The sequence below is a fragment of the Pseudorasbora parva genome, chromosome 1, assembly GCF_024679245.1.
Source record: "Pseudorasbora parva isolate DD20220531a chromosome 1, ASM2467924v1, whole genome shotgun sequence".
NCBI classification, from domain to species: Eukaryota; Metazoa; Chordata; class Actinopteri; order Cypriniformes; family Gobionidae; genus Pseudorasbora; species Pseudorasbora parva.
The window spans coordinates 26,507,622-26,534,728 of NC_090172.1; the positions used below are offsets into that span (position 1 = coordinate 26,507,622).

At 38.6% G+C, this 27,107-nt stretch overlaps 2 protein-coding genes across 6 annotated transcripts in view; both read left to right on the forward strand.

The window, feature by feature from the left end:
* Positions 1 to 245: 245 nt before the first annotated feature.
* Positions 246 to 13,182, forward strand: mtfmt (mitochondrial methionyl-tRNA formyltransferase). The gene is made up of 9 exons (XM_067437417.1): positions 246 to 825; positions 918 to 1,118; positions 1,256 to 1,378; positions 1,495 to 1,597; positions 7,879 to 7,954; positions 8,074 to 8,165; positions 8,252 to 8,330; positions 10,483 to 10,559; positions 12,799 to 13,182. Exons 1-9 carry the CDS (start codon positions 605 to 607, stop codon positions 12,988 to 12,990), a joined length of 1,164 nt encoding a protein of 387 aa, XP_067293518.1. The 5' UTR covers positions 246 to 604; the 3' UTR covers positions 12,991 to 13,182.
* Positions 13,183 to 14,107: 925 nt separating this feature from the next.
* ppip5k1a (diphosphoinositol pentakisphosphate kinase 1a) overlaps positions 14,108 to 27,107 on the forward strand; it is a 50,183-nt gene continuing 37,183 nt past the window's right edge. For all 5 annotated transcript variants that reach the window (XR_010904265.1, XM_067437420.1, XM_067437418.1 and 2 more), the window contains exons 1-8: positions 14,108 to 14,214; positions 21,290 to 21,786; positions 22,939 to 23,134; positions 23,659 to 23,749; positions 23,869 to 23,954; positions 24,455 to 24,609; positions 26,558 to 26,659; positions 26,811 to 26,972. Coding sequence is in view for 4 of the 5 variants with exons in the window: in XM_067437420.1 (XP_067293521.1) it covers positions 21,637 to 21,786; positions 22,939 to 23,134; positions 23,659 to 23,749; positions 23,869 to 23,954; positions 24,455 to 24,609; positions 26,558 to 26,659; positions 26,811 to 26,972 (942 nt within the window). In the remaining variant the exon portion in view is untranslated. The remainder of the gene's footprint in view (positions 14,215 to 21,289; positions 21,787 to 22,938; positions 23,135 to 23,658; positions 23,750 to 23,868; positions 23,955 to 24,454; positions 24,610 to 26,557; positions 26,660 to 26,810; positions 26,973 to 27,107) is intronic.

The window sequence follows — 27,107 nt, forward strand, 5'->3', positions numbered from 1 at the left end:
TCACCGCTCATCAAGTCTCTTGAGACCTAACGGTTACGTTTTTACGGTCTATGGCTCGAAGTCCGCGGTTTAATGAGTTCGGTTCGATTTAGCCCGATCGTTCAGAAGTTCAGAATGGTTTTGTGAACCGATTCATCAAAAAGATCCGATTAAAAAACGCTCTTCATGAAATAACAATAATAACTTTATAAATACAGACTCTGTGGTTTTATTTTATTTTGAAGTACAAAAAAGCGGTAGTTGTGCAAGTGTTGAAAAATAGAATTAATAAAAGCACAAATCTTTTTTTTTATATAGCGGAAATGACGTTAACGTCAACATGGCGACGCACACATGCTCCGGTGTGTACATAGCGCTTTAAGTAACCTTGTAACTGTCATCTACTGTTTTGCGAACAATGGATTAGAATGCGGATTGGAATAGTGAACATAATCAGGACACGTCATTGTGACAAATGTCAAGACTATCTCGACTGAAGTCGTCATTAAATGCTAGAATGATTCCTATCACTATTGCGTTCTTATCAGTTAATAGAGGAGTGATGGTTGTATTTTGCTAGCTGTTAAAGCTATTTGTTGTCATTTATGAAAACTTATATCAGAGTATGTGGAGCCTAAGCTATTTAAAAGTCGTAGATCGGGGACGTTTGCTGTCTCAAGGACTTTGTAGCAACTGCATCACACGTCTTAGGACATGCTTTCTGTTAAGAGGAAACAAATCTTTTGTAACTGAAATACAGTCAGCTTCAAAACCAGCCTGGAGAGTATTGTTTTTTGGAAGTGACGATTTTGCACTGGAATCATTGAAACGGCTTCATGTATCCCGGTAATGATGTCCATTTTTTAACTGCATTACTGTTTTTGCTAATAAATCTATTGCATTTTTTTTATTTAAATAGTTTTCTTTTCATGTTTTAGGGATGACATAACAGATAAAACCATAGATTCACTTGAGGTTGTGACGCTGTCCAGAGATACTCCAGTCAGAAAGTATGCAGAGCAGCACAGACTTCCACTTCACCATTGGCCAGATGTGGACTTCAGCACACAGTTTGATGTTGGTGTGGTGGTGTCATTTGGCTGTTTAATCAAGGAGAAAATCATCAACAAAATGCCACAGTAAGTAATGAAAATTCAGCAACAGAGCATGACTAAAGAAAAAGGTTGGATCTTCTGTAATTATTGTGTTCTGTTTTAAATGTTTTAATAGCATGATCTCAGCTGTTGTTTTGTTTTGTTTTTTTTTTTTACTTCAGCGGGATCCTGAATGTGCACCCTAGTCTGTTGCCACGCTGGCGGGGACCTGCTCCAGTCTTTCATACGATTTTACACGGTGACAGCATCACAGGAGTGACTATCATGCAAATAAGACCTAAGAGGTAAATGCCATGTTTAGTAATTGTTCATGGCAGGACCAATAAGAAAGTTCCATATAAGTTGTTAAACATTTCTGTGTATTTCTCTTTCAAGTATCAAGTCTCTTATTTTATATCAGATTTGATGTGGGCCCCATTCTTCAGCAAGAGCTGTATGAGGTTCCAAAGAACTGCACTGCGGATGAGCTTGGAGCTACTTTGGCGATTGTGGGTTCCAGAATGGTAATTTCCACAACATATTTTAGTTTCCGTAATGAAAAATGTATTGTCTTTGTAGTATAATTTATAGTATAGAGTAGTTATGTTTATGTAATTATGTTTATTGTATAAATATTTACATTTAACATGGCTAACACTGAATAATACTTATTCAGCAAAGACGCAACAAATAAATCAAAAGTGACAGTAAAGACTTTAAAGGGTGGTTAATTATGATTGAACTTTTTTAACTTTAGTTAGTGTGTAATGTTGCTGTTTGAGCATTAACACATTTGCAAAGTTACGACACTCAAAGTTCAAAGCAAAGGGAGATATTTTATTTTAAAGAAATAGCTTAAAGAGTTAGTTCACCCAAAAATGAAATTTCTTTTATTAATGACTCACCCCAATGTCGTTCCACACCCGTAAGACCTCCGTTCATCCTCGGAACACAGTTTAAGATATTTTAGATTTAGTCCGAGAGCTTGTATGTGTATCTTGTATGCCCACTTGCTGTCCATGTCCAGAAGGTAATAAAAACAGTTAGTTAGAATCTCTTGAAGCAGTTTGGTTAGTTAGAATCTCTTGAAGCATCGACAATACATTTTGGTCAAAAAATAACAAAAAATATGACTTTATTCAGCGTTGTCTTCTCTTCCGCGTTTGTTTTCAAACCTCAAATAAAGATTCAAACGGTCATGAATCAACAGATTGATTTGTGATTCGTATCGCCAATGTCACGTGATTTCAGCAGTTTGGCAGTTTGACACGTGATCTGAATCATGATCCATGATTTGATTCTTTATTTGAGAAACACGGAAAAGAAGCAATGCTGAATTAACCCTTTAAAGGGGGGGTTTCAGTCAATCTCACGTCAATCTTGAGTACCTATAGAGTAGTATTGCATCCTTCATATCTCCGAAAAGTCTTTAGTTGTATTATATTTATAAAAGAAAGTTAGGCTGTACCGAGTCTTTCCGGAAAAAAACGAGCGGCTGGAGGCGTATCGTGTGGGCGGAGCTAAAGAATGATGAGCGTGGAGCTACTGACATTGTCATGCGTGGAAAAGAAAACGTTACTCTAATAAACCATGGCTATCAATCAGATTCAACTAATAGATATATGATCCAGAATTAGATCCAGAGGCTGAAATAAATTGAACAGGAGAAGCAACAACAGCAGGACGTCCGTCTCTGTGGTATGTGCTGTATTTAGTGGACTGTCAACATTTGCGTTTACTTGTGGTATATGATAACATGATTTGGTTTATGGACTATTGTATGCGACTAAACCTTAGCAGTAGCAAGCAAAACGGTTTTGCACGTCAGATAGTGTATTAAAAAACAACAACAATGGAGTAACGTCAGCGCATTTGAATGAAGAAGCACGCTTTGTGAGAACGTCCCCTAGCCTAGGTTTATGTTTGGATGGTTTTACAATAAACAAACTGACATATTAGTCAGCTAAACAAATGTATTTATACACACACCATACATCGCATGCTCCATTGATAAATTAACTATACACGATCGTGTTGTTTACTGATGTTTACTTACGCGACGATAGCCAACAGCATAGACATTTGAAGCAGTTTTACTCACCGCCTGCTTCCAAAGCACGACTGTGAACCTTTATCGCTTGGACCGCTCCGTCAAAAACACACTTCTTGTTGATTTCGTGAAGTCCTGTGACAGCAGTGACCGTGGAGATCCACTTTGCAATGCGACTGAAGCGTGATGTTGTGATGCTGCTCGTCGTTTCTGCGTTCAAATCGGTTCAAATGCAGTGCTGCCTTCCTGGAATGCTATGCGGACGCGTTAAAGCCGCTTGATGTCACCAATAGGAATAAAGTGGAGCGCGGCGCGACAGAAGTGTTGCGCGGACGAGTGTGTAGTGATTTTTACTTTTGTCCACCCAAAGTGATTGGTACTCACCTCACCACTGACGTTGTGATTTTTGGATCACACATCACTTAAGGTGTGGTTATGAGTACATCAGATGACCACCTTCCCCCGCTTAGTTTGGGACACTAGTCAAGGTCTTTTACCTTGGCTGTATGAGAACACTCCGAACAGGAGGCTGCCCAGTCATTTATAACGAATGTAAAGGGGGGAGAGTTGTCCAGCTGATTTATCTGAAAGATTGGTGAGATTTCTAACTTGTAGAGCCTTTTCTGTTTTATCTGCACAAGGAAGACACAATTGTAATAAAATAGATTTTATTAACAAAAGATAAACAGAACAATTAAAACAAATACTAAATGAATTCAATGAATGATAAAGGAATAAAGTGCGTAAAATGTATAAAATACATGTGAGTAAGTTAAGTGTGGCTATAGAAGAGTTACGTTATCTTATGGAAAGATAAACTGTTGTTTCTCTGAAATTAAGGTGAAGACCCTTATTATGTATCAAACAAATAAACGAAAGATTATTTGTTATTAACTAGCATCAGTTATATTACTTGTAATGTAAATTACAAAATCATATACTGACAATATACAACAATGCCAAGGTCTCTAGAAAGAGGTTTGGTTAAAGGGGGGGTGAAATGCTGTTTCATGCATACTGATCTTTTTACACTGTTAAAGACTTGGAATCCCATACTAAACATAGACAAAGTTTCAAAAGTTAAGGTGGACGTTTGATGGGAGTATTTCTTTGTCAAAAATACTACTTCCGGTTAGTCATAAGTTTCGGCAAGTTTTTTGAGATCATGCGTCCCCATTGACGTTAGTGGGGGCGGAATTTCCTTGTATGGGCCTTACGGACAATTCTACCGGAAGCGCGTGAGAGAGAGCGAGGGAGAGAGCGAAAGCAACAGCCTACGCCCATCAAAGCGGGGCTTGTAGGATGCTGGACAGGTGACAATTACACATAGCACATAACAATGTCACCAAAAAAGTGGGTTTTTGGTTGCCAGACCAAGACAGTCCTGCACAGATTCTCTAAAACCCCGCGTTAAGGCAACAGTGGATGGAATTTGCTTTTCCGGCTCAGCAACTGAGTTGCGCGAATGTTTATATCTGTTCGCTGCATTTCGGTGCCGACTGTTTCATAAACAAGGCCCAGCTCGACGCCGAATTTTCCCAATCGCCTAATGCTGAAGGATGGAGCAGTCCCAACGTTAGAAGGGTGAGTGAGACTGCTTTTAGTCCGCTTACTGTCTACACAAACCACGCGTAAACACACAAACACACGTGCACAACTGCACTTCCCACATGTACACCTTCAAAGACAAAAATACGACGATATAATTCAAGTATAAATATGTAAATAACACAAGCCGCTAAGCATATTATATAGTTAGTGTATAACTTGTAACTTACCACATACAGACGTCCTGCTCTAGTCGTTTTTGCTGCTGCTCCTGTTCAACTGCAGCCTCTGGGTCTGATTCCGGATCATAGATGTATGGCTGTATCTGATTAAAAGCCATATTTTTATTTTGAATAAAGTTTTTTTCCGCTGTTAGGGATGACGCTCGACTCAACACACAGCGCGCTGCTGCACACGTCATTATTTAGCTCCGCTCACACGACACGCCCCCACCCGCTCGGCTTTTTTCGGAAAGACTCGGAACAGCGCATCTTTCTTATATAATTATTAAAAAAATAAAAACTTTTCGGAGATATGCAGGATGCAATGCTACTCTATAGGTACTCAAGATTGACATGACACTGACTGAAACTGAGTGTTTCACCCCCCCTTTAAGTGATATTTACGTTCCACGTGGTTGAGTAAGCAGTCCGATGATGATGAGTTCTTCCACTGGTTTTGCTGGGAGACAGTGCAGTGAAGAAAGGAGCTGGAATCTGTTTCAACAGCCTTGAACACGAAGATCTGTGGGATGCTGATCTCCTGGGGCACCAAAGGGTCCTAAAATCTGGAATACGCAGATGAGGCCCTGAAGTAGGTGCAGAAGGTCCTTAATCTGGAACACGCAGATGAAGGAACCTTGAAATGAAGGTTTGCTCTCCTGAGCTTAACCTTGTTGCAAATGTCTCTGTGTGTCTTCTGCCTCTTTGGACCAGACACTCAGAAGTTGGTCAATCTGCTCTGGTCTCTTTAGCATGGAGACTCGGGACGTGCTGTAGTCGTCTCGCTGGACTAAAACTCTGAACGTAGTGTTGGTTGATGTCTCTTTCCTCACAGGCTGGAGGCTCAGAACGTTGTCGTATCTGTTGCTGCCTCACAAGCTGTAGATTCATATCCTTGGATCTTGTGTTGTCTATCTGATTAAACCAGAGGCTCAGAACTTGGTTGCTCTGTCACAGTCTAATCCTCGGCGGACAGACTCAGAACTTGGTGAACTGTTTGTCTCTCGGATGAGGAGACTCAGAACAAGGAGTGTCTATTGAAAGGGTACCTTTATCCTTTTCCGAATAGGAGTAGATTGCAATTTGGCGCTTCTCCATTCCAGTGTTGCTATTGGCTGCTGGCATCAGAGAAGGCACACAGTGTGGCCCACCCTTCTTTCCCTTGTGAAACTCATTTGCATACTGTACACAGTTAGAAGTCTTTTAAGTGTCTTTAAAGTTTATCAATGCATTTCTCACTTTCCAAACCACCATCAGAATACCCTTGGCAATATACTAAACAAATAGATACCAAACATGCTGGAAAAAGATTGAACTGTCATGCATTCATTAATTTGTTCATTAACAGCTGATTATGTGTAAGATGTTGTATTACAAATAGCTGTCACTGAGAATACTTATTTTTCTAAATAAGTATGAGATGGATGCATGTTGTTTACATCAGTCTTAAGGTTTCCAAACATAGTTGTGAATGGATTTAAATGGATCAGTTTTTTAGATCCAATCAAAACGTAGCAAACCTTTGTCCACTGTTACGGGCAAAGAGGGGCCCGGCCATAAACTGGGCCCTGGAATGTGCTGTCCACTACAAGTGGATCTGTAGCTGAGAGTGTTTATGGGCGTGCGCGCGCACCCTTCTGGGGGAAGAGCCCGTAAGGCCCATACAAGGACCTTCCGCTCTGTCGACGCCAAGCGGACCCATACTCGAAAAAAACTCTCAAAAACTTGTGGAGTTTTTTTGGAAGGAGTATTTTTGACACAGAAAAACTCCATCAAACGTCCAAATTAGTGTTTGAAACTTTGTCCATGTTTAGGATGGGAATCCAAGTCTTTAACAGTGTAAAAAGTTCAGTATGCACAAAACAGCATTTCACCCCCCCTTTAAGGACTACAACAAATGGCTGGTAGGGACTACACAAGCTTCCTCACTGGTTAGTGACATCGCTAACCCTGAAATTTACATAAACACCCGAGAACATGCAACAAAGAGGGTGAGATTATCATGACAGAATACGCTAATCAATGACTTGAAGATAGTTAACTCCACTTCAGCTACATAAATTTATGAACTAACCATTTATTCTTCATGTTATCACTTCTTCTTGAGTTTCTCCATCATTGTCTGACTCCGGTTTGAATATGAAAGGCTGAACAGTTTTATTGCCTGACTGCATGAGATAATCAGAGCTGCTTACACAAGCTTTTGATGTGCCTAATGAACAGCAGCTCATTAGCATTTAAAGGGACCCTCAAAAAAGTGACAATTTTAACATGCTATAAAAAATAATGATCAGTGGGATATTTTATGCTAAAACCTCATATACACACTCTGGGGACATCAGAGACTTTTATTACTTGTAAAAAGGGGCACCTGACCACCCCTTTAATAATGATGCAACATGCAGTTTTTAACTTTCTATTCATCACACAATCTTGAAACAGATTCTACTAAAATATTTAGCAGCACTGCTTTCAACTGTTAATAATAAGGAAATGTTTTTGACACCAAATCAGCATATTAGAATCATTTCTGAAGCATCATGTGATACTAATGACTTAAGTAATGATGGTAAAAATGTAGCTTTGCCATCACAAAATGTATTCAAATCTTTTAAATTGTAATAATAATTTTTCACAATATTGTCTGTTTATCCCTTTATTTATGATTAATTAAATGCAGCCTTGGTGAGCATAATTATTTCAGAAACAAACGGTAGTTTGAGCGGTAGTATACCATTCATTCATATACCGTATGCTTATTCATTCTGTAGCATTCATATATCGTTTATACTCTGTTCAGTTCTTGCATTTACTTGGAAACAACTCTACTGGCATTGTGCTCTGCTGTTTGAGCTGCAGGAATGATTAACTTATTTACAGTATGTAATGGGGTTTGGTTATGCACTCTGCTTTTGTGACAACAACACTGCTTGGCAATGATTTACATAATTGTTTTAAAACTCCTGTCTCATGCTTAAATCAACAGTTGATGGACACTCTAAAACATCTTCCAGAAAGGATAGCAAACAGAAAGGAGCAACCTAAGGAGGGGGTGTCGTTTGGTAAGTGTGTTTATGAGGTATTGACCGAAACAGAGTATCAGCAAATTCTGTAGCAGTTAAGATCACCATGTGGAAATAACGTTAAAACAAACATTAAACAACCATCTATATTACTTCAGCCCCCAAAATCAGTTCCAGAATGGCCTGGATAATATGGGAAGAGCACAGCTGTGACTACATTGATCGGCTGTTTCGAGCTATTGGATCTCGGGTAGGACTAAAGAGATGCTAAGAAACTTGCATCTACTTCAGTTGCTTGAATAAAAATTAAACACAGTGTTTGTTTTGCCTCATCAGATTCCTTTGAAAACAATGTGGCTGGGCAATCCCATCAAACTTCTGGACTTTGTTGGCAAATGCAATGTGTTGTTTACAGGTAACCAGAGTTGCTTATGGTGATTTTGTGGAATTGACTATGGGCGTTTTCACACCTGGCTCATTTGGAGCTTTTCTGTCGAAAACTAGGCATGTAATTGGGATGTACTTGCCATGTACTTGGCAATAATTATCTAATTTAATTCATATGTATCTTGGTGGATGAACACTTTAAGCGTAATTCCGGAACATGAACAGCTGCACTTGAGAGTACCAATGAGAGGAAAGTTCTACATGTGACTTGCATGAACACATTTTGGGTGGGCTGTGACATGTTGCCTTCCAAAAGCGAACTGAACCAAGATGATGATGTGACATTGTAACAATTTAAAGAGATAGTTCACCCAAAAATTAAAACGACCCCATGATTTACTCACCCTCATTCCACCCTAGGTGTATATGACTTTCTTCTTTCAGACGAATACAATCAGAGATATATTAAAAAATATATTCGAACGAGGGAGCACAGATGATAGAGCAAAACAAATCACTGGTCATGAATTAGAAGTGTAAAACCAGAATTTTTAAAGAGAAATGTCTGAGGATTTTGATATAAGAGAACAGGAGCTTGAATTTGTTGCCCAGCTCTATTTGTTTGAACCGCAAGAGGTGTCCTACATAGTGTCAGGGGTTACTCTTTTAGCATAAGTCTGCTGGAAGCAAATTATTGTAGTTTTAAAAGTTTTAAGTATGGATATTTTGCTTACACACACAAACGCATTGCTATCTTTCAGAAGGCTTTTATTTAGTCTGTTTCGTTGCTTCTATTACTCTCCCCTTTTTTGTAAGTCGCTTTGGATAAAAGCGTCTGCTAAATGATTAAATGTAAATGTAATTTACCCTCCGGAGCTGTGTGGATATCTTTTATTATGGATGGATGCACTTTCTTGGGCTTTAAAGCAGCACTAGGTAACTTTTCAACCTTCATAATATATTTTCAAGACTCTTGTGATGATAAATCGACTTACAATAGGTTGAATGACACGTCTGCCATAGCCTGATGGGGTCTGTATCGTTTTTAATCATACTTTTAAACTTCGGGTTTCGAAGTCCACCCCCACTTCCTTACATTCGGACGTACGAGCCCAACTATCGTTTGTTTGTCAGATGTTATAGTCATGTCCGAAGCAGCACAGAAAAATAAGAAAGCAAAGGTTTTGTTGGAGAAAAGCAATAAGAGGAAACGAAAAAGTGATGGGATTAAAGGCAGGACGAGGATCAACAATGGACCAGCGTTTGCTCGTTGGCGTGAGCTGAAGGAGGCGTGCCCGACCGATGCTGACTTGGCTGTCATGCTTACTATGTTTATTACCTACCACACAAACATTGAATTGAAGTATCATAGATTCTGTAAAACGGTATCAATAGATAAGCTAGGCTACTATAATGACGCTGGCTTGTAAATGAGAGCAGCACGATCATTTGGCGTTTGAAAAAAATAAAACAGATGAAATTATATTCATATGACATGCTGAAACATATGCCACTGTAGTTGGGATGAAGACACTTCACACGCAACGCAAGCAGAACAACTGCATGTGAATGCCTCCTGTAGTGTTCAGGGTAACTGTTAGTGATGCGCGGTTCGGCTTTTTTCCAACCTGCAGGTCGTGCTTTTATGAAGTTATTTGGCCCGCCCCGCACCATTGTATATATTTTTACAACCCGCTCCACACCCGCGACCATTAAATAGACATACGGGGTCCGCTGGTTATGAGATGACTCGCTCATCAATAGTTCAGGGCTATCATAGTTGTCATGTCAACAAATGCATGCACGCATCCCCTGATGTAGGAGGACAGAGTTTACGACAGTAGTAGAGGACAATATTTTTTCCCAACTGTAGGGGGACCCCGAGAGCAAAAGTTACCAAGTGCTTCTTTAAAATATCGTCCTCTGTCTATTCACTGACATTATAAAGCTTGGAAGAGCCAGGACATTATTTAATATTCCTCATATTGTATTCATCTGAAAGAAGAAAGTCATATACACCTAGGGTGGCTTGATGGTAAGTAAATCATGTAATCAGTAATTTTTATTGAACTATCCTTTTAAGTCCTTGTTTTGGAGCAAAGCAAGCAATCTATAGGACTGAAACTAACTACACAAAGAGTAATAAAAGTGATCACACTTTCTTTCACCTGTCTTTGCAGCTGCTCCGTATATATCTGCAGTACCAGGGTCTGTCCATTATCAGAAAGAATCCAATATCCTACTCGTTCGCTGCAAGGTATGCACTTGAATTTTGGAAATGTTCACACACACACAAGAAATATGCTCAATACTAATCAACCAGAGGCCTGCCACTATGGTGGCACTATGGTGATGTGGATCGATTGGACACTGACTTTTTCCACTTCAGATTTTCCCATCTTTTTAAAGATTGCACTGTTCTGCTCTTAATGCCCTTTTGGTTCCATAGAAAATTAATTTGAAAGCAGTTGTACCACATATGATGCCAGTGGACGCATACAGTTAAAATTAAGATATATAACTGTCAGGGGCATGACTGTTGTCAAGGGGAGACAGCTGGGTTGGGTACTCAGATACCCAGTGTTATTATACACTCACTTAAAGGATTATTAGGAACACCATACTAACACCGTGTTTGACCCCCTTTCGCCTTCAGAACTGCTTTAATTCTACGTGGCATTGATTCAACAAGGTGCTGAAAGCATTCTTTAGAAATGTTGGCCCATAATGATAGGAGAGCATCTTGCAGTTGATGGAGATTTGTGGGATGAATATCCAGGGCACGAATCTCCCGTTCCACCACATCCCAAAGATTCACTATTGGGTTGAGATCTGGTGACTGTGGGGGCCATTTTAGTACAGTGAACATGTTCAAGAAACCAATTTGAAATGATTCGAGATGTGTGACAGTGCATTATCCTGCTGGAAGTAGCCATCAGAGGATTGGTACATGGTGGTCATAAAAGGATGGATATGGTCAGAAACGATGCTCAGGTAGGCCCTAAGGGGCCTAAAGTGTGCCAAGAAAGTATCCCCCACACCATTACACCACCACCACCAGCCTGCACAGTGGTATCAAGGCATGATGGATCCATGCTCTCATTCTGTTTACGCCAAATTCTGACACTACCATCTGAATGTCTCAACATAAATAAATACTCATCAGACCAGGCTATATTTTTCCAGTCTGTAACTGTCTTATTTTAATGAGATTGTGCAAATTGTTGCCTCTTTTTTCCTATTTTGTAGTGGAGATGAGTGATACCCGGTGGGGTCCTCTGCTGTTGTAGCCCATCCGCCTCAAGGTTGTGCATGTTGTGGCTTCACAAATGCTTTGCTGCATATTTCGGTTGTAACGAGTGGTTATTTCAGTCAAAGTTGCTCTTCTATTAGCTTGAATCAGTTGGCCCATTCTCCTCTGACCTCTAGCATCAACAAGGCATTTTCCCCCACAGGATTGCCGCATACTGGGTGTTTTTCCCTTTTCACACCATTCTTTGTAAACCCTAGAAATGGTTGTGCATGAAAATCCCAGTAACTGAGCAGATTGTGAAATACTCAGACCGACCCGCCTGGCACCAATAACCATGCCACTCTCAAAATTGCTTAAATCACCTTTCTTTCCCATTCTGACATTCAGTTTGGAGTTCAGGAGATTGCTGCCATGTGATTGGTTGATTAGATAATTGCATTAAATGGTTAGTTCACCCAAAAATGAAATGATTTTTCAACTTGAGCGATTCGCGTGTTTCTCGCGAATCACGCGTTCAAAACGCTCAATTCGCGTGATCCTTTGCTGCCTAATTTGCATGAATCGCACCGCAGAATGCCTATTCGCGTCTCTGCATTGACTTAACATGAAAATCACTTGCGCGTATCGCGTCATTCGCGTGCTGTGTGAACACAGCATAAGACCTCCGTTCATCTTTAGAACATCTTCAGATATTTCATATTTAGTCCGACAGCATATCTAAGTGTAGGCACACTATACTGTCCATGTCCAGAAAGGGAATAAAAACATCATCAAAGTAGTCCATATGTGACATCAGTTAGTTAATTAGAATCTCTTGAAGCATCGAAAATACATTTTGGTACAAAAATAACAAAAAACACGACTTTATTCAGCATTGTCTTCCGCGTTTGTTTTCAAACCTCAAATAAAGATTCAAATGGTCATGAATCAGCTTATTGATTCATGATTGTGATCGCCAATGTCACATGATTTCCGCAGTTTGACACGCAATCCAAATCATGATGAATCAATATGCTGATTCATGACCGGTTGAATCTTTATTTGAGGTTTGAAAACAAACGCAGAAGAGAAGACAATGCTGAATGAAGTCGTAGTTTTTTGTTATTTTAGCTTTAGTTAACAATAACATCACTAAATTTACCAGATATACCGTTATATAACACTGTATTTTACTATTATATTCAGTTCTATTGTACTATAAATATGTTGTTGTCTGTCTTTTGCTACACATTATTTTTTTTAGGATGGCTGGGTTGGATTTCAAGCTGTGAAGTTCAAGAAAAGATTATCAGCAGCAGATTTCTTTAATGGATATCTACATCAGAGCGTGCTGAAGAAATCTCCCTCCTCAAACACCTGTCTGTTTGAAAGTTATAAAGACACTCCAGGAGGACAGGACAGTAAAATGCTACTGCAGAATAACACTTCACTTTAAAGTTTGGCTTTATTGCAATCATGAAATGATTAATCGCATATAAACAACGCTGTAATGCCATTGAAAACACTTTTGTCTGTTTTAAGACAATGTTGTATTTAGTAATGGCAGCATGTTTGCAGATATCTGCACATTTGTGTAGCCATGACGTGAACGAATGTAAATAGCCTTCAATAAAATAATTTGAGATATTAAATTGAATGCTTGTTCTATTTGATTCATATTCACTGAACAGTTTTGATCTAAAACAGGGGTTTTCAAACTTTATGATGCCAAGGACCCCCAAATACGATTAATCTTTTATGAGGGACCCCCATCCTAAATTCCATCTATTTTTATGAAGAAACATTTAAACTTTTAGATAATTTGTGTGAAATTATAAATAGAAAAATATTGTTTTCAAACCTAATAAATTGGCTATACTTAATGTTGTATGTATAAACCTGAAGAACATAATTTTTGAACTAAAAATATTTTGTATAAGCTACTTTCACAATGGATGTATGTAAGCATCTCATGTACTGCATTAATCTAGCGAAGCAAGATAAAGAGGACTCACTAGAAAGAAAATAGCCTATACGACAAGAAAGGAGAGAAACATTTAGAAATTAAACAGAATATGCGGTAGACTTTATTCATTTTTGCTTTGTCTTTTTATTTTCTGAAATTTTCTAGGGACCCCTTAGGACCATCTGGAGGACCCCTGGGGGTTCCCGTACCCCAGTTTGTAAACCCCAGATCTAAAATACTACATCATTTCATCATGCAGCACAAGGTGTAGATAGAAGATATTTTGAAGAATGTCGGTATGAGTTGACGGTAAATAGCTATTGACTTCCATAGTAGGAAAAAAATATGGAAGTCAATAACTACCGCACTGTCTGGTAACCGATATTTTTCACAATATAATATTTTGTATTCAGCAAAAAAAAGAAACTCATACAGGTTAGAAACAACTTAGCGGTGAGTAAAATTACAGAAGTACAATTTTTGTGTGAACTGTCTATATTCCAAAACTTGAGGCGCTGTCCCGCTGCTGCCACGTAAGTCCCGCCCTTTTGTCGCCTCATACGTAAAGCACGGAGGTCTGGCAGCAAATCCTGCTCTCTCATTGGCTGAAACGTTTGTTTATTTTTGCGTCCGAAGTAAAGTTCGGTTTCATTTACAACCTGTCAAATCCGAGGACAGCTGTGAAACCATCAACACCGCCTCGCATTTCACGTAGTAAGTCATCACTGGAAAATGCCGTTTATGACCGCAATATTGCATGAAACTAAAGAGCTATAATATTGCCTAAAATTAGCTTCCACTGTCATTCAATTTTCATAATGGCTGAAGCAAAGTGTTGTTTACATTGAGCTAACGAATAGCCTTGTTGCTAACTAGCGAGCCTACACAACCAACTTACGTCTTCTCTTATATATTTATAAATGGAAAGCGGCAACAAAATATACAAAGTGTATATCCCGCCGTTTTACTGTTTGGGGTTTCATGACGCTGTTATGTAATGGGTTCGTTTTGTTATTTGTTGGCTCATGTTATTTTAATTGGAAATGTAGTGCAATGTCCATGGTATACAATACAGCTTTGAAACCGTTAACGTTACTTAGTAACCTGATATGTGTGCTGTCACCGTTACACGTGTAATACAATTTTTTCAGATATTAGCAGAAAACGCTTTATGTAAAATGTCAAATTCCATAGACTTTGACCTTCCTCATAAACCGATCAACATACATGTCAGCTTTAGTAATCAATAATTGCATAGACAGACAGTGTATTTATAGGATGAGAAATAACGCTACAGCTTTGCAGGGCGTATGGCCAAGTTGTGTTTGAATTCCTCGAGCAATTGAACAGGTGTAAATAAGGGATTTTGAACGTCTAATACTTCTGAACTTCTAATACTTTGTGCAGCTGATGGATAATCGTGTTAAGTATGGAACCAGCTTTACCCAAAATAACATGTATGCCAAGAATGGATTCAAACTGGCCAGCTGGAAATAATGGAATTTATTAATTTGACATTTTATATTCCCAAGTATCTTAAAGCATGCTTTTGGGAAAGTGGAAGCTTATAGTTTGGGAGATTTAAAACTATCCAGAGTCATGTATTCTTGATGTATGTTGATATGAGGTTTCCTGCTTATCATTTTTATTAGATCTAATTATTTTACAGGATTACTCAACTGTTCAGAATTGTTCAGTCTTGTTACCACCTTTATCATGTTACCTTTGAATTGGTAAAAAAATGTATGACTTTGGAAGCATTTTAGAAAAATGAGACCGAGGTGTGGGTGTCTCTCTTTAAACCTATTTAAAGATTTTGTATCATTTAGTGTAGATGTTCCTCAATCAGCTGACGTGAAGGACTGATTTTGCAGTGTGGCGGGTTACAGTGTTAAATATCTGAGAACAGAGCTCTGTGGTTAGTCTGGGCTGAAGAATTTGCTGACATGAGGACAGGAGCTGTAACATGAGTGCCAGCATGATAATTAAGCAATATGACACAAGGAGAATTGCTGTTGTTTTGAATATTCAAAAGTCCCAGTTCATGAGTCAAAACCTGCTAAGGGATAATTAAATGTAACAAATCATTTAAAAATGTATAATCTTTTATTTTATAGAAAAATTAAACAACATTATAATAAACATTGTTAATTGCCTTAATCTCTGAAACAACTGGAGAGGCAGATCGGCATTAAGTGGCATAGCATCTTATGCACATTGGCACATACCACTATCATTGGCACTTATGATATATGCATATGGATTGCGTCATGTCCCAATGAAATTGATGCAGAGAATGTTGAGTTTTACACATGCCGCTGTCTACCGGAGCATTATGTAACATGTAACTTTTAACAGTTAACACAATTAACAGTAGAACAACTATTAATTAATAAAACGTTGCTTTGCAACCTAGGATTATTACATCCTGGAAGATGTAATAAACCCTGTTTCAAAGCAGTGTCCATTAGGCTTCTCCATATGTTTAATATCTGCTTTGTTACCCATTGTATAAATGTATTTTTTATTATTGTAAGTGTCTTTTAAAAAAAAATCATTTGTACAATGTATTTGAATGCATATTAAACACAACATTGTTTTGATAACTCACTCAACACATTTTTTTCTGTTTGCGTAAGATTGACAGTTCAGCTGTGTCATTTGTAATTATAAAAAATATTTAGATTGATTGATGACATCCACAACTAAAAAAGTGAAATTTTCTAATTAAAGTGGTACCAACCAGTAGGGGTAAATTGACACTTACCAATCAGGTATTTCATACAATTGTAAACTAGCATTAGAGAAAATGCTGCAAATCATTATAAAGTGACACTTATCATTCTAAAACTCATTATGAAAACAGGCACCAACCATTCAGAATTGTGCTGGAATGCGTAATGTGTACAGCTCTGGAAAAAATCAAGAGACCACTAAAATTAGCAGTTTCTCTGGATTTATTATTTATCTGTTTGAGTAAAATTCACTTTTTTATTTATTCTACAAACTACTGACAACTTTTCTTACAAATTTTAAACAATATTGTCATTTAGAGCATTTATTTGCAGAAAATGACAACAGATAGATGCCATGTTTTCAGAACTCAAATAATGCAAAGCAAACAACATCACACACAATACTAATTTTTTAAGACTGGGTGACTTTATGCCGTTCCTGGCGCGAACATTCAAGCAGCTCGGATTCGTTTGATGGCTTGTTCACTATCCATTTTCCTCTTGATCACATTCCATAGGTTTTCAGTGGGGTTCAGGTCTGGAGATTGTGATGGTCATGACAGGGTCTTTATCTGGTGGTTATCTTCCATGTACTCCTTAATTGGCCTGGCTGTGTGGATTGGAGCATTGTCCTGCACGAAAGACCAATCGTTTGAGGTTGGGGAACATTGTCAGAGGCATATACATATCTAGGATTTTAACAACCTACTATGATAAAATAATTTCCTCTTTGCTTTCCCGTGCCTGTTCTGGTATCCTGGCGCACATCCGCTGTGCATCATGTTAACAAGTAAGGTTTAAGCAGTCTGGTTTTAAATTATTGTTCGACCACTATAGATAGGCTACCAATGCAACAGCCACTCTTGCGCTACCCTGATTGCTTGCCAAAATGACGGAAGCTCTACAGGCATAAACTGCTTAGACTAGTCTTATAAGTTAGTCATAAAAAAAATTCTTCAAGACTGGTCGTAACTTTATTTTATGTCAGTTATGCCCGTTTTACACATTCTCTGTATGTGGTGTGTATTTTTTCCGATACCCATGTTAAAGGTGCACTATGCAACTTTCCGTCCACTGGAGGGCACCTATTCAAAACAAATGCGTTGTTTGATGACGCAAAGTGTGAGTGCAGCATCTTGGGAGTTGTGGTTTTCTCATCACAGCCGGTGGGAAATAGGACTCGAGCAGAAATCACGTTCATGCATGCAGTTATTAACGTTACTGTAGTCTAAAGCAGAGCAGGACCGAGTGTTGTGGACCAGAGCACAGCTGCTGGAGCGATTGTTAAACAAATACCCGCCTCGCGAATACCGGGACTTTTATTATGACGGGACGGGACACAGTCGCTGGGCGCCTGCACTGATCCGCTCTTCCGGTTATGATTTTGAGGTAATGCAGCTCTGTTTATCATATTAGATACATTTAAGTGTGTTTAAAACGATGTTATGACGTTACTCCGTGCGTTCACTTGTTCACACTGCTAAGAGTAAAGCGCTCCTGCCAAATAAAAGCCGAAACCGAGGGTAGCGCAGATATGACGCAATTGACAGGCGACTCCCTCAAATGCAATGCTGAAACGTCCCTGTCCTTAGTTAAAATAGCAATTTTCTCACAATTTACAAATAGTTGGAAACATCTGGGATATTGTAGGTACTCAACTGAACAAAATATATAAGACCGGCCTAGTGGTTTTTGGTTATTTTACTGCAAAAATACTACATAGTGCACCTTTAAAGGGTTACTTCACCGCTTTTTCATATTAAACTATGTTATTCCCTTAACTAAGACAATTTGATACCTCTCTCGTCTCAGTGCGTGCACTTAATCTCTCTGACGCGCGGTGACATTCTGATGGCATTTAGTTTAGCCCACTATGCCCAGTTCATTCATTAGGTACTAAACAGAGATCAAGTTAGAAGTGACCAAACACCTCCATGTTTTCCCTATTTAAATACATTTACACGAATAGTTGAATGATCAAGTGACGTAAAATAAAACGTGGCGCTTTTCTAAGCGGATTAAAAAGGAGAACTATAATGTATGGCGGAATAGCACTTCTGAGAGTATGTTTTATTTTAAAATAAAATGCAATACACCCCAAAATCTTGCAATACATGGCCCCGGTCCTCTCCTTAATACAGTGAAGTTGCCCTGTCCCATGTACAGAAAAACACCCCCAAAGCATGATGCTACCACCCCCATGCTTCACAGTAGGGATGGTGTTCCTGGGATGGTACTTATCATTCTTCTTCCTCCAAACACGTTTAGTGGAATTATGACCAAAAAGTTATATTTTGGTCTCATCTGACCACATGACTTTCTCCCATGACTCATCTGGATCATCCAAATGGTCATTGGCAAGCTTAAGACAGGCCTTGACATGTGCTGGTTTTAACAGGGGAACCTTCCGTACCATGCAGGATTTCAAACCATGACGTCTTAAGCACTATTCGCACGGGATTAGTATTATCTAGGGACCTCTGTGATTTAGAAATGACTCCCCCACATCTGAGTTTTGCGTGGCGCATTCACACGGGATAAGCAAGCCTGTGATTTTACTCGAATTTACTGACTTCTCCCTGATATGAAGACTTCGTTATAGATAGCTGTATGAAATCATAAACAGGCATCAATATCGTTTTGGTTATTTTACAGGAGCCTAATAAATAAACATAATTTTGTTCAGTTAGCGAACAGACGCCATGAACTGAGCTCAGACCAGCGGCAGGAGTCAGATTTCATTTATCACGAGTGAGAAGCTGACAATATACGGCGGAAGATTCAGTTTCAAAACTAAATGTAAAAGCACCTATTTAAACAAGCTTGTCATTGTACTGTACTGTTCTGTTATGTTTTTCATTAAGAACAGTATTGATGTTAATATTAAACACACCATTCAGATTACTCCCAAATTGATAATCATTCTAAAGTGAAAGTATAATCCGTGCGGGCGCAGCTGCACTGGAATTAATAACGGTGCGCATTATGAATGCAGACTTTATTCTTCGTAAAAGATAAAGATAGAAATGCTCACAGGAAGAAAAAAAGCTTGCAAAAATTATCTACGATCCGCCTAATCCTGGCTAAATCACAGAGATGCTGATTCGCACGGGACTACTATTATCACAGGACCTCTGTGTTCGGTGAAATATGGTAGGTAATTTGCAGGGGAATTTTTACTTTACAAATTACAGACATGGCCGATTCGCACGGGATAAGATCAGAGACATTCTCTGCAATTATTACAAATCACCAGAGGTCTCTAGATAATACTAGTCCCGTGCGAATGGGGCTTTAGTGTATTACCAACAGTAACCTTGGAAATGGTGGTCCCAGCTCCTGTAGTTCTGGGCTGATTTCTCACCTTTCTTAGGATCATTGAGACCCCACAAGGTGAGATCTTGCATGGAGCTCCAGTCCGAGGGAGATTGACAGTCATGTTTAGCTTCTTCCATTTTTTAATGATTGCTCCAACAGTGGACCTTTTTTCACCAAGCAGCTTGGCAATTTCCCCATAGCCCTTTCCAGCCCTGTGGAGGTGTACAATTTTGTCTCTAGTGTCTTTGGACAGCTCTTTGGTCTTACTTCTTATGGGTCCTGCACACTGTGCGATTTTTCAAAATCCTTTGCGAATGTCCCTTGTCAGACTGTACGAACATGATCCCCGTGTCACACTGTAAGATCTCAGTTGTCATTAATGTCAGACTGCACGATAGTTTAGGCGCGCTAAAAATGGACGCGCGCAAGAAATCTCACTCGGAGCTTTATATCATCAATGAATGACGCGTTCAGTGACAGTGAGCTGCATTACACGCGGGACTGAAATGCTGGCTACAAATACATTTCTAGCTCTCGTTTTGGTCATAGTTTGTCTTGAAAAACCGAGATATTTGACTGTTGTCGTAGGAGAAGTCACACTGCAGGATTCTGTGCCAAATCTTCTGACACTGCCAGAATTTCGTCTGAGGTAAAATTTGATCGCAGCGCTCATTAATCGGCTGCCGGTGGACATGTCAAACTAACGACCAAAGACGTCAGATTTTAGCCTAGGATCTGAGGAATCTTTTAGGATTTCCTAAATTTGTCTCAGACGGCCAAATCGTGGCCAAAATCGCACAGTGTGCACCCGGCTTTACTGATTGTTTGGGGTGGACAGGTGTCTTTATGCAGCTAACAACCTCAAACAGGTGCATCTAATTTAGGATCATAAATGGAGTGGAGGTGGACATTTTAAAAGCAGACTAACAGGTCTTTGAGGGTCAGAATTCTAGCTGATAGACAGGTGTTCAAATACTTATTTGCAGCTCTATCATACAAATAAATAGTTAAAAAATCATATGTTGTGATTTCTGGATTTTTATTTTATTTAGATTATGTCTCTCACAGTGGATATGCACCTACGATGACATTTTCGGATCCCTCCAAGTTTTCTAAGTGGGAGAACTTGCAAAATAGCAGGGTGTTCAAATACTTATTTTCCTCACTGTATATGCTGCCCATCATAAATCAAAACACATCTCGGAGGAGAACACCGCCAAATGTGACATGTGACTAATTATTACAACACCGTATATTCCAGGTTATAAAAAAAAAATAGGAAGAAAGAAATTATATGCAAATCCATACGGTTTTCTTCAGTGTTGAAAAGTGTACATTGTTGTTGTTTTTTTCTCTCTCAATGGATGCATAAGATTTCCTGACAAAAAAAAATAGATCTTATTAAAAGTTAACGTACAGCCCTACATATGGATTACTTTTACAATGTCTTTATGCACATTTTGAACCAACAAAGTTTTCAGTGTATAGGACAGAAATCTATTAGACTTCATTAAAAATATATTTTTTGAAGATGAATAAAAATCTTGAGATATTGATATAACATTTTTTGTGTGAAATATCCCTGTAAATGAACAAGGACTACATTCAGTGACCATCAAGCAATTTACTTTGAGCTAATACAAACATCAGCTCTCTCACAGAGATCACAATTTATATGTGGACCAAATGACTACATAACCTATTGATCAAGCCTGTTTGTTTGTTTATTTTTGTAGGAAAGAAGATGCTTTATTTCATCCATCAGTTCCTTCTTTAAGGACCTTTAAACACGTGGAGAAAGATCCTTCTCAAAGATCTCTGAAAGGCCTCAACATTAGAAAGAATGAATTTGTGTTATCAGTCCATCACTTCACATCCTTCCCAATAACTATTTACCTGCACTTTAGCAGGCGTCATTCAGCTTCCCCTCCACCTCACTAACTCCCACTCACACGCCGGTGACCCCACCACTGCTCCTGCAGGCTGGGTACGGAGCTGGTCTGGCCTCGTGCCCCTCCAGCTCTGCGTGTTAGTGTGAGATGGCGCGGCAGGAAGCAGAGGGTCGCTGCCGCTGTGGACTGTAATGTCAGAGCCCAGCAGCCCCGGCGAGAGCCAGCGCGGCGCTCCCAGATTCTTCGTGGGCTGCGCGGAGGATGAGAGCGAGGGCCTGGACGACTTCGCCAGCATGAGGACAGACATGGAGCTGTACGAAGACGACCTGGAGGATGATTCTGTACGTATGGTGTTCCACAGAATGTCTGGTTTAATGGAGAAGCATGCAATTCTTTACCATTGGTTAGCATATTTGCTATGCATCATTAAAGACTTCTTAAAAGACTCAGAAGAAAGAACAGCAACACATTAGAAATCAAATATGTACAGATATTTGCTCTTGCCTACTAAAATAAAATTTAGACTAGAGTTTACTGAAAGTAGTCCTTTTATAAAATACCACATCTACATGTACATGCTTATGAAGACATTTTTTAGATTTTTGACCCCAAAACTTGGGGTAACTTCTTGTGTGTAGAAATAATAGAAATTATTTATAACAGTCTGCAAAGAGGAGACAAGTTGCTGAAGTTGATACAGGTTTGTAGTTGCTCAACTGTCTTAGGTCTTCTATGTCACATTCTCCTCTTTATGATGCGCCAAATGTTTTTTATGGGTGAAAGATCTGGACTGCAGGCTGGCCATTTCAGTATCTGGATCCTTTTTATACACACACATGATGTTGTAATTAATTCAGTATGTGCTCTGGCATTGTCATGTTGGAAAATGCAAGATCTTCCCTGAAAGAGACAACATCTAGATAGGAGCATATGTTGTTCTAGAACTTGGATATACCTTTCATTGATGGTGCTTTTCCAGATGTGTAAGCTGTTCATGCCACACACACTCATGCATCCCCATACCATCAGAGATGCAGGCTTCTGAACTGAGCGCTGATAACAACTTGGGTTGTCCTTTTCCTCTTTAGTCTGGATGACATGGCGTCCCATTATTCAAAAAAACCCTTCAAATTTTGATTTGTCTGACCACAGAACTGTTTTCCAGTCCATTTTAAATGAGCTTTGGCCCAGAGAATTGTTACATTTGTACATTAACTTTTCCTGCCTCTTATTGCTATCTGTCCCAACTTTTTGGGGATTTGTAGCTCTCATGAAATCCAAAATGAGCCAATATTTGGCATGTCATTTTAAATGTCTGACTTTCAACATTTGATATATCCTCTATATTCTTTTGTGAATAAAATCTAAGTTTATGAGATTTGTAAATTATTATATTCCTCCTTTCTTATTCACAATTTGTACAATGTCCCAACTTTTTTGGATTCGGGTTTGTAGATGTATATCTCATTTAAATCCTTGTTTTTTCTCTTAAGCCTCCAGAGCGTCAGATCGTAGTGGGGATTTGCTGTATGATGAAGAAATCTAAGTCCAAACCCATGACTCAGATTTTGGAGCGTCTTTGCAAGTTTGAGTACATCACAGTGGTCATCTTTCCAGAGGATGTCATACTCAATGAGCCGGTGGAAAAGTGGCCACTCTGTGACTGCCTGATCTCATTTCACTCTAAAGGTATGTTTTGTGCCTGTGCACCTTTGAGCTGGTTGTAGATAAGGTTTCTCCACTGAAGTATTAACCAGTCAATAAGGCAGTTTTGTTAAATGGATCTCCTGTTCAGTTACCTAACATTGTTGCATCATTAGCTAATCTAGGGAGACCAAAAATGTGCAGTCTATTAAACTTGTCAATAAAAAAAATGTGCGGTCACATATTAGCAAATTTTTGCATACAATAATGTCCGTTGTCAATAGTGTAGTGATGCACTTTCAAACCAATCAGCTTTCTGTTCGAGAACCCGTTGCAAGATCTGCAAAGGGAAATCTTTCACCCTCAAACAAAATTCCAGATCATGTTGATTCCTATTAAATCCGACCACAAAGATTTGCTGCACAACAGTAATTGTGACCACACCTTAAGTCTTGTTCTTTGGTGTATAAATATACTTGATAAGCAATCTACAGGTTACCAGTGTCTTTACATTTCTTTTTACATTATCATGCCCATAATGCCAACAGTAATATTTTCTCTTGAATTAGGCTTCCCCCTGGATAAGGCAGTGAGTTATGCAAAGCTCCGTAACCCGCTGCTCATCAATGATCTTAATATGCAGTATTACATACAGGATAGGTATAACCATATTCTCCATTAACCACTGTTTTGAATATTTCATATTTACACATATTTCAGCATCCTGTATGATACCCTGAATAAGGCTTTTTCTGTTCTTTTGTCAATCCTATTTTTAGGAGGGAGGTGTATCGTATCCTGCAGGAGGAGGGGATAGATCTGCCACGTTATGCCGTTTTAAACCGTGACCCTGACAAACCTGATGGTCAGTCAAAGCTTCTTCTTCTTTTATAAGAAATACAAAGAGTATTTTTCCTGATATCATTTTAAAGAGTTATTTTTTGTTATTTGCTTGCTTGCTTGCTTATTTATTCATCATCCGACAGTGAAGTAAATATTTGCAAAGTGTCCTGCTTTGTCTCTGCGCTGATTTATTTTAATCTCTGACTAAATATAGCACTATATACAAAGCAATTTTAAGTGTTTCACAGTCCAAGGATACAAATATTGCTCCGAGGTCCGTGATGTGACCATCTGGCATTCACTGAGCCATTATGTTCTTGGCCGCTATGACAGTTCCCTGAGGACCTGAATGAATTTATCCTCCTCTAAAACAAATGACAATCAAAGTGCTATATATACCCAGCAATAAATCCGCATTATGGTCTTGTCTCAGACAATGACTGTGTTATCTGTCAATCTGCTCAGATATTGTTTCTATTCGCTCAAACTCTGTTTTGACTCGCCTTTCCTGTTTTGACACAGAGTGTAACCTGGTTGAGGGAGAAGACCAAGTTGAAGTTAATGGAGAAGTCTTTCTAAAACCATTCGTAGAGAAGCCTGTTTCTGCCGAGGACCATAATGTGTACATCTACTACCCAACTTCAGCTGGGGGAGGCAGCCAACGTCTCTTCAGGAAGGTATTTTTGCAGTAGTTCCATTATCTATTCCTTAGAGCATGAGCTGCATCCGCTCCGTCATACAAGCAGAGCAAACGGAGATGAGCATGCTGACATTTGTTTTAGCCTTCCCTGTCAGCTGTGTTAAAAAAAGACATAATTTCAGAGGTTATTCTACTGTTAAGAGTACAGTCCCAGTGTTTGGAAGTAACTATCTTAATATTAGCAATGCTACTAATTTGTTAGCAACATTTGAAACTATTCATTTATTAAACACATTTATAAAGCGCTGCAGGAAGACCCTTAAAACCTGGAAACGAGTCAGCATTTTTGAACTTCCATTTCCATTGTCCCAAAGTCAATGGGTTTTTGGTTAAATGCCTGAATTGTAGATATTTGCATGTGTTTTTTTTTCTACAACAGATAGTATATCAATAATATCTCTTTTGGCTTTTGTTTTTAACATTTTACATATCTTGTAAAAAAGCAGTTGCTAACAAGTAGCTAAATGGAACTACACAGGTTGTCTGGGACATTAAATGTCCTCGTACTGAAAAAGAAAGCTCATCTATTGATTAGTCAGCTTTTATAGCTTACTACTGTAGCTCAAATTTTCCATCTTTTAGATTTTAAATAAAGATTAAAAGCGATGTCGCAAGCTGAATAGCGGTGGTCTTGAAATTGTGTGTATGTGATGTTGAATAATTATAGCCTACCTGTAGCTTTTTACTTCTGGCAATTTTATTTAGGTTTAAACATTTTTTTTGTGAATATTTATTTATTTATTTATTTTTTCTTGATTAACAAAATGTTCAAGAATCATACACTTTTGTTGGAGACAGGGCTTATTTTCTGTTCTAATACAAAAGCCAATGGGAAAACTCTGCTTAGGGAACCAAATAATGCTAACTTATGAGTTGGCCTGCAAATTTACATCATCACTGCAGCACTCTTGCACTGTAGTTGTCCCTGAATTTTACATATTCTATTTTGTAGCAAAATTAATTGTTAAAACTTAAATGTTCAATTTTTTACTAATTTTTAAAATTACTTTACTATCTTAGTTTTATATGAAGGGATAATTATAAGCAAGCTCTATCAATATAATCAATACGGCTCTATTAATTCTGGCTGCATCCGAAACCGCATACTCCGAGATTCACTGTACTATTCCATGAGGCCACGGGAGAGGATTTATGAATGGAGGTGATGCGGTGCAACTGATGCTAGCAGGTCACATGATAAGGGCAACATGGTGCATGTAGTATGTCCAATTACATTCATACTACACACACTCATACTCTAAATAGAACAAACTTTTTTAGTGGTCATGAAGTAAATACTTAATCAAGTACTTAAGAGAGTATGCGATTTCAGGCACAGGCCACGTTATGTTTTTTTTTTTGACCAGCCTAATACAGTAACACTGGCCCAGTTAATTTTGTTTAGGGGAGAACAATCTTTTTTTCAACCAATATCAGATGTTGCAAATGCTCACAAAACTTATTTAAAAGCAATTATTACAGAGTGTCACATAAATTACATTTTACTTCAGCTTTAAATTCAGATATTTATTTGATTCAGTTATATAAATTAGGGTGTATTTTATTTTATTTGTATTAAATATAAATATATGCTCGAGTTTGTTGCTGTTGCCTTAATTGTCATGCTTATTGTGCTGCCAGTTAAATACTGTTGTCTTTTTTGCTAATTAAAACAAAAAAGGCCCTCAAAGTAGCTTAAATAAGAGTTCTTGTTTTGTAGCTTGTAGTGTATAGTTTTGTAACTTTACTGGAGTTTATTATGAGCATATTGTAACTTTGTAAGCTACAGTAGCTACAAGTAGCTTTCCCAGAACTGCTTACAATGATATAAACCATAATTTCTTAGAAAAACTGCATAAAAAACTGTGAATATGTTGGACAATGGATCGTCCTAACATTTAGGTGTGAATGTGTCTCTGTTTCAGATTGGGAGCAGAAGTAGTGTTTATTCTCCAGAGAGCAGTGTGAGGAAAACTGGCTCCTATATCTATGAAGAGTTCATGCCAACTGATGGCACAGATGTGAAGGTACTAAATAATTTAATCTTTTCGACCCAGTGATTGCATTGACCCGTTACTGTTGATAAATATAGAGCAACATTTTATTTTCTTACAAGTATATTTCAATTGTAATTTTTTAAAGGAACAGCAATTCTTCTGTGTGTTTCTTTTAATACAGGTGTACACCGTAGGGCCAGATTATGCTCATGCAGAAGCTCGTAAGTCCCCTGCACTGGATGGGAAAGTTGAGCGAGACAGTGAAGGCAAAGAAATCCGCTACCCAGTCATGCTTACTGCCATGGAGAAGCTTGTGGCCCGTAAAGTGTGTCTGGCATTCAAGGTCAGATGGGCTGCTTGTTTCTTGCTTTCAAGAATGGAAGTATGAATGTACAAGTGCAGACTGAAAATGTTTCTAGGGTTTAAGGCATTTCTTCCCAGGTCTGTTGAACCTATTCATGCTGATTTTGTTCTCAAA

Excerpts from the sequence above, each read along its gene's own strand:
- mtfmt (XM_067437417.1), top strand. The coding sequence starts at position 605 with ATGTGGAGCCTAAGCTATTTAAAAGTCGTAGATCGGGGACGTTTGCTG. Across the intron at positions 7,955-8,073 it reads TAAGGAGGGGGTGTCGTTTG|CCCCCAAAATCAGTTCCAGA; the intron begins GTAAGTGTGTTT and ends ATATTACTTCAG. Across the intron at positions 8,166-8,251 it reads TTCGAGCTATTGGATCTCGG|ATTCCTTTGAAAACAATGTG; the intron begins GTAGGACTAAAG and ends TTGCCTCATCAG.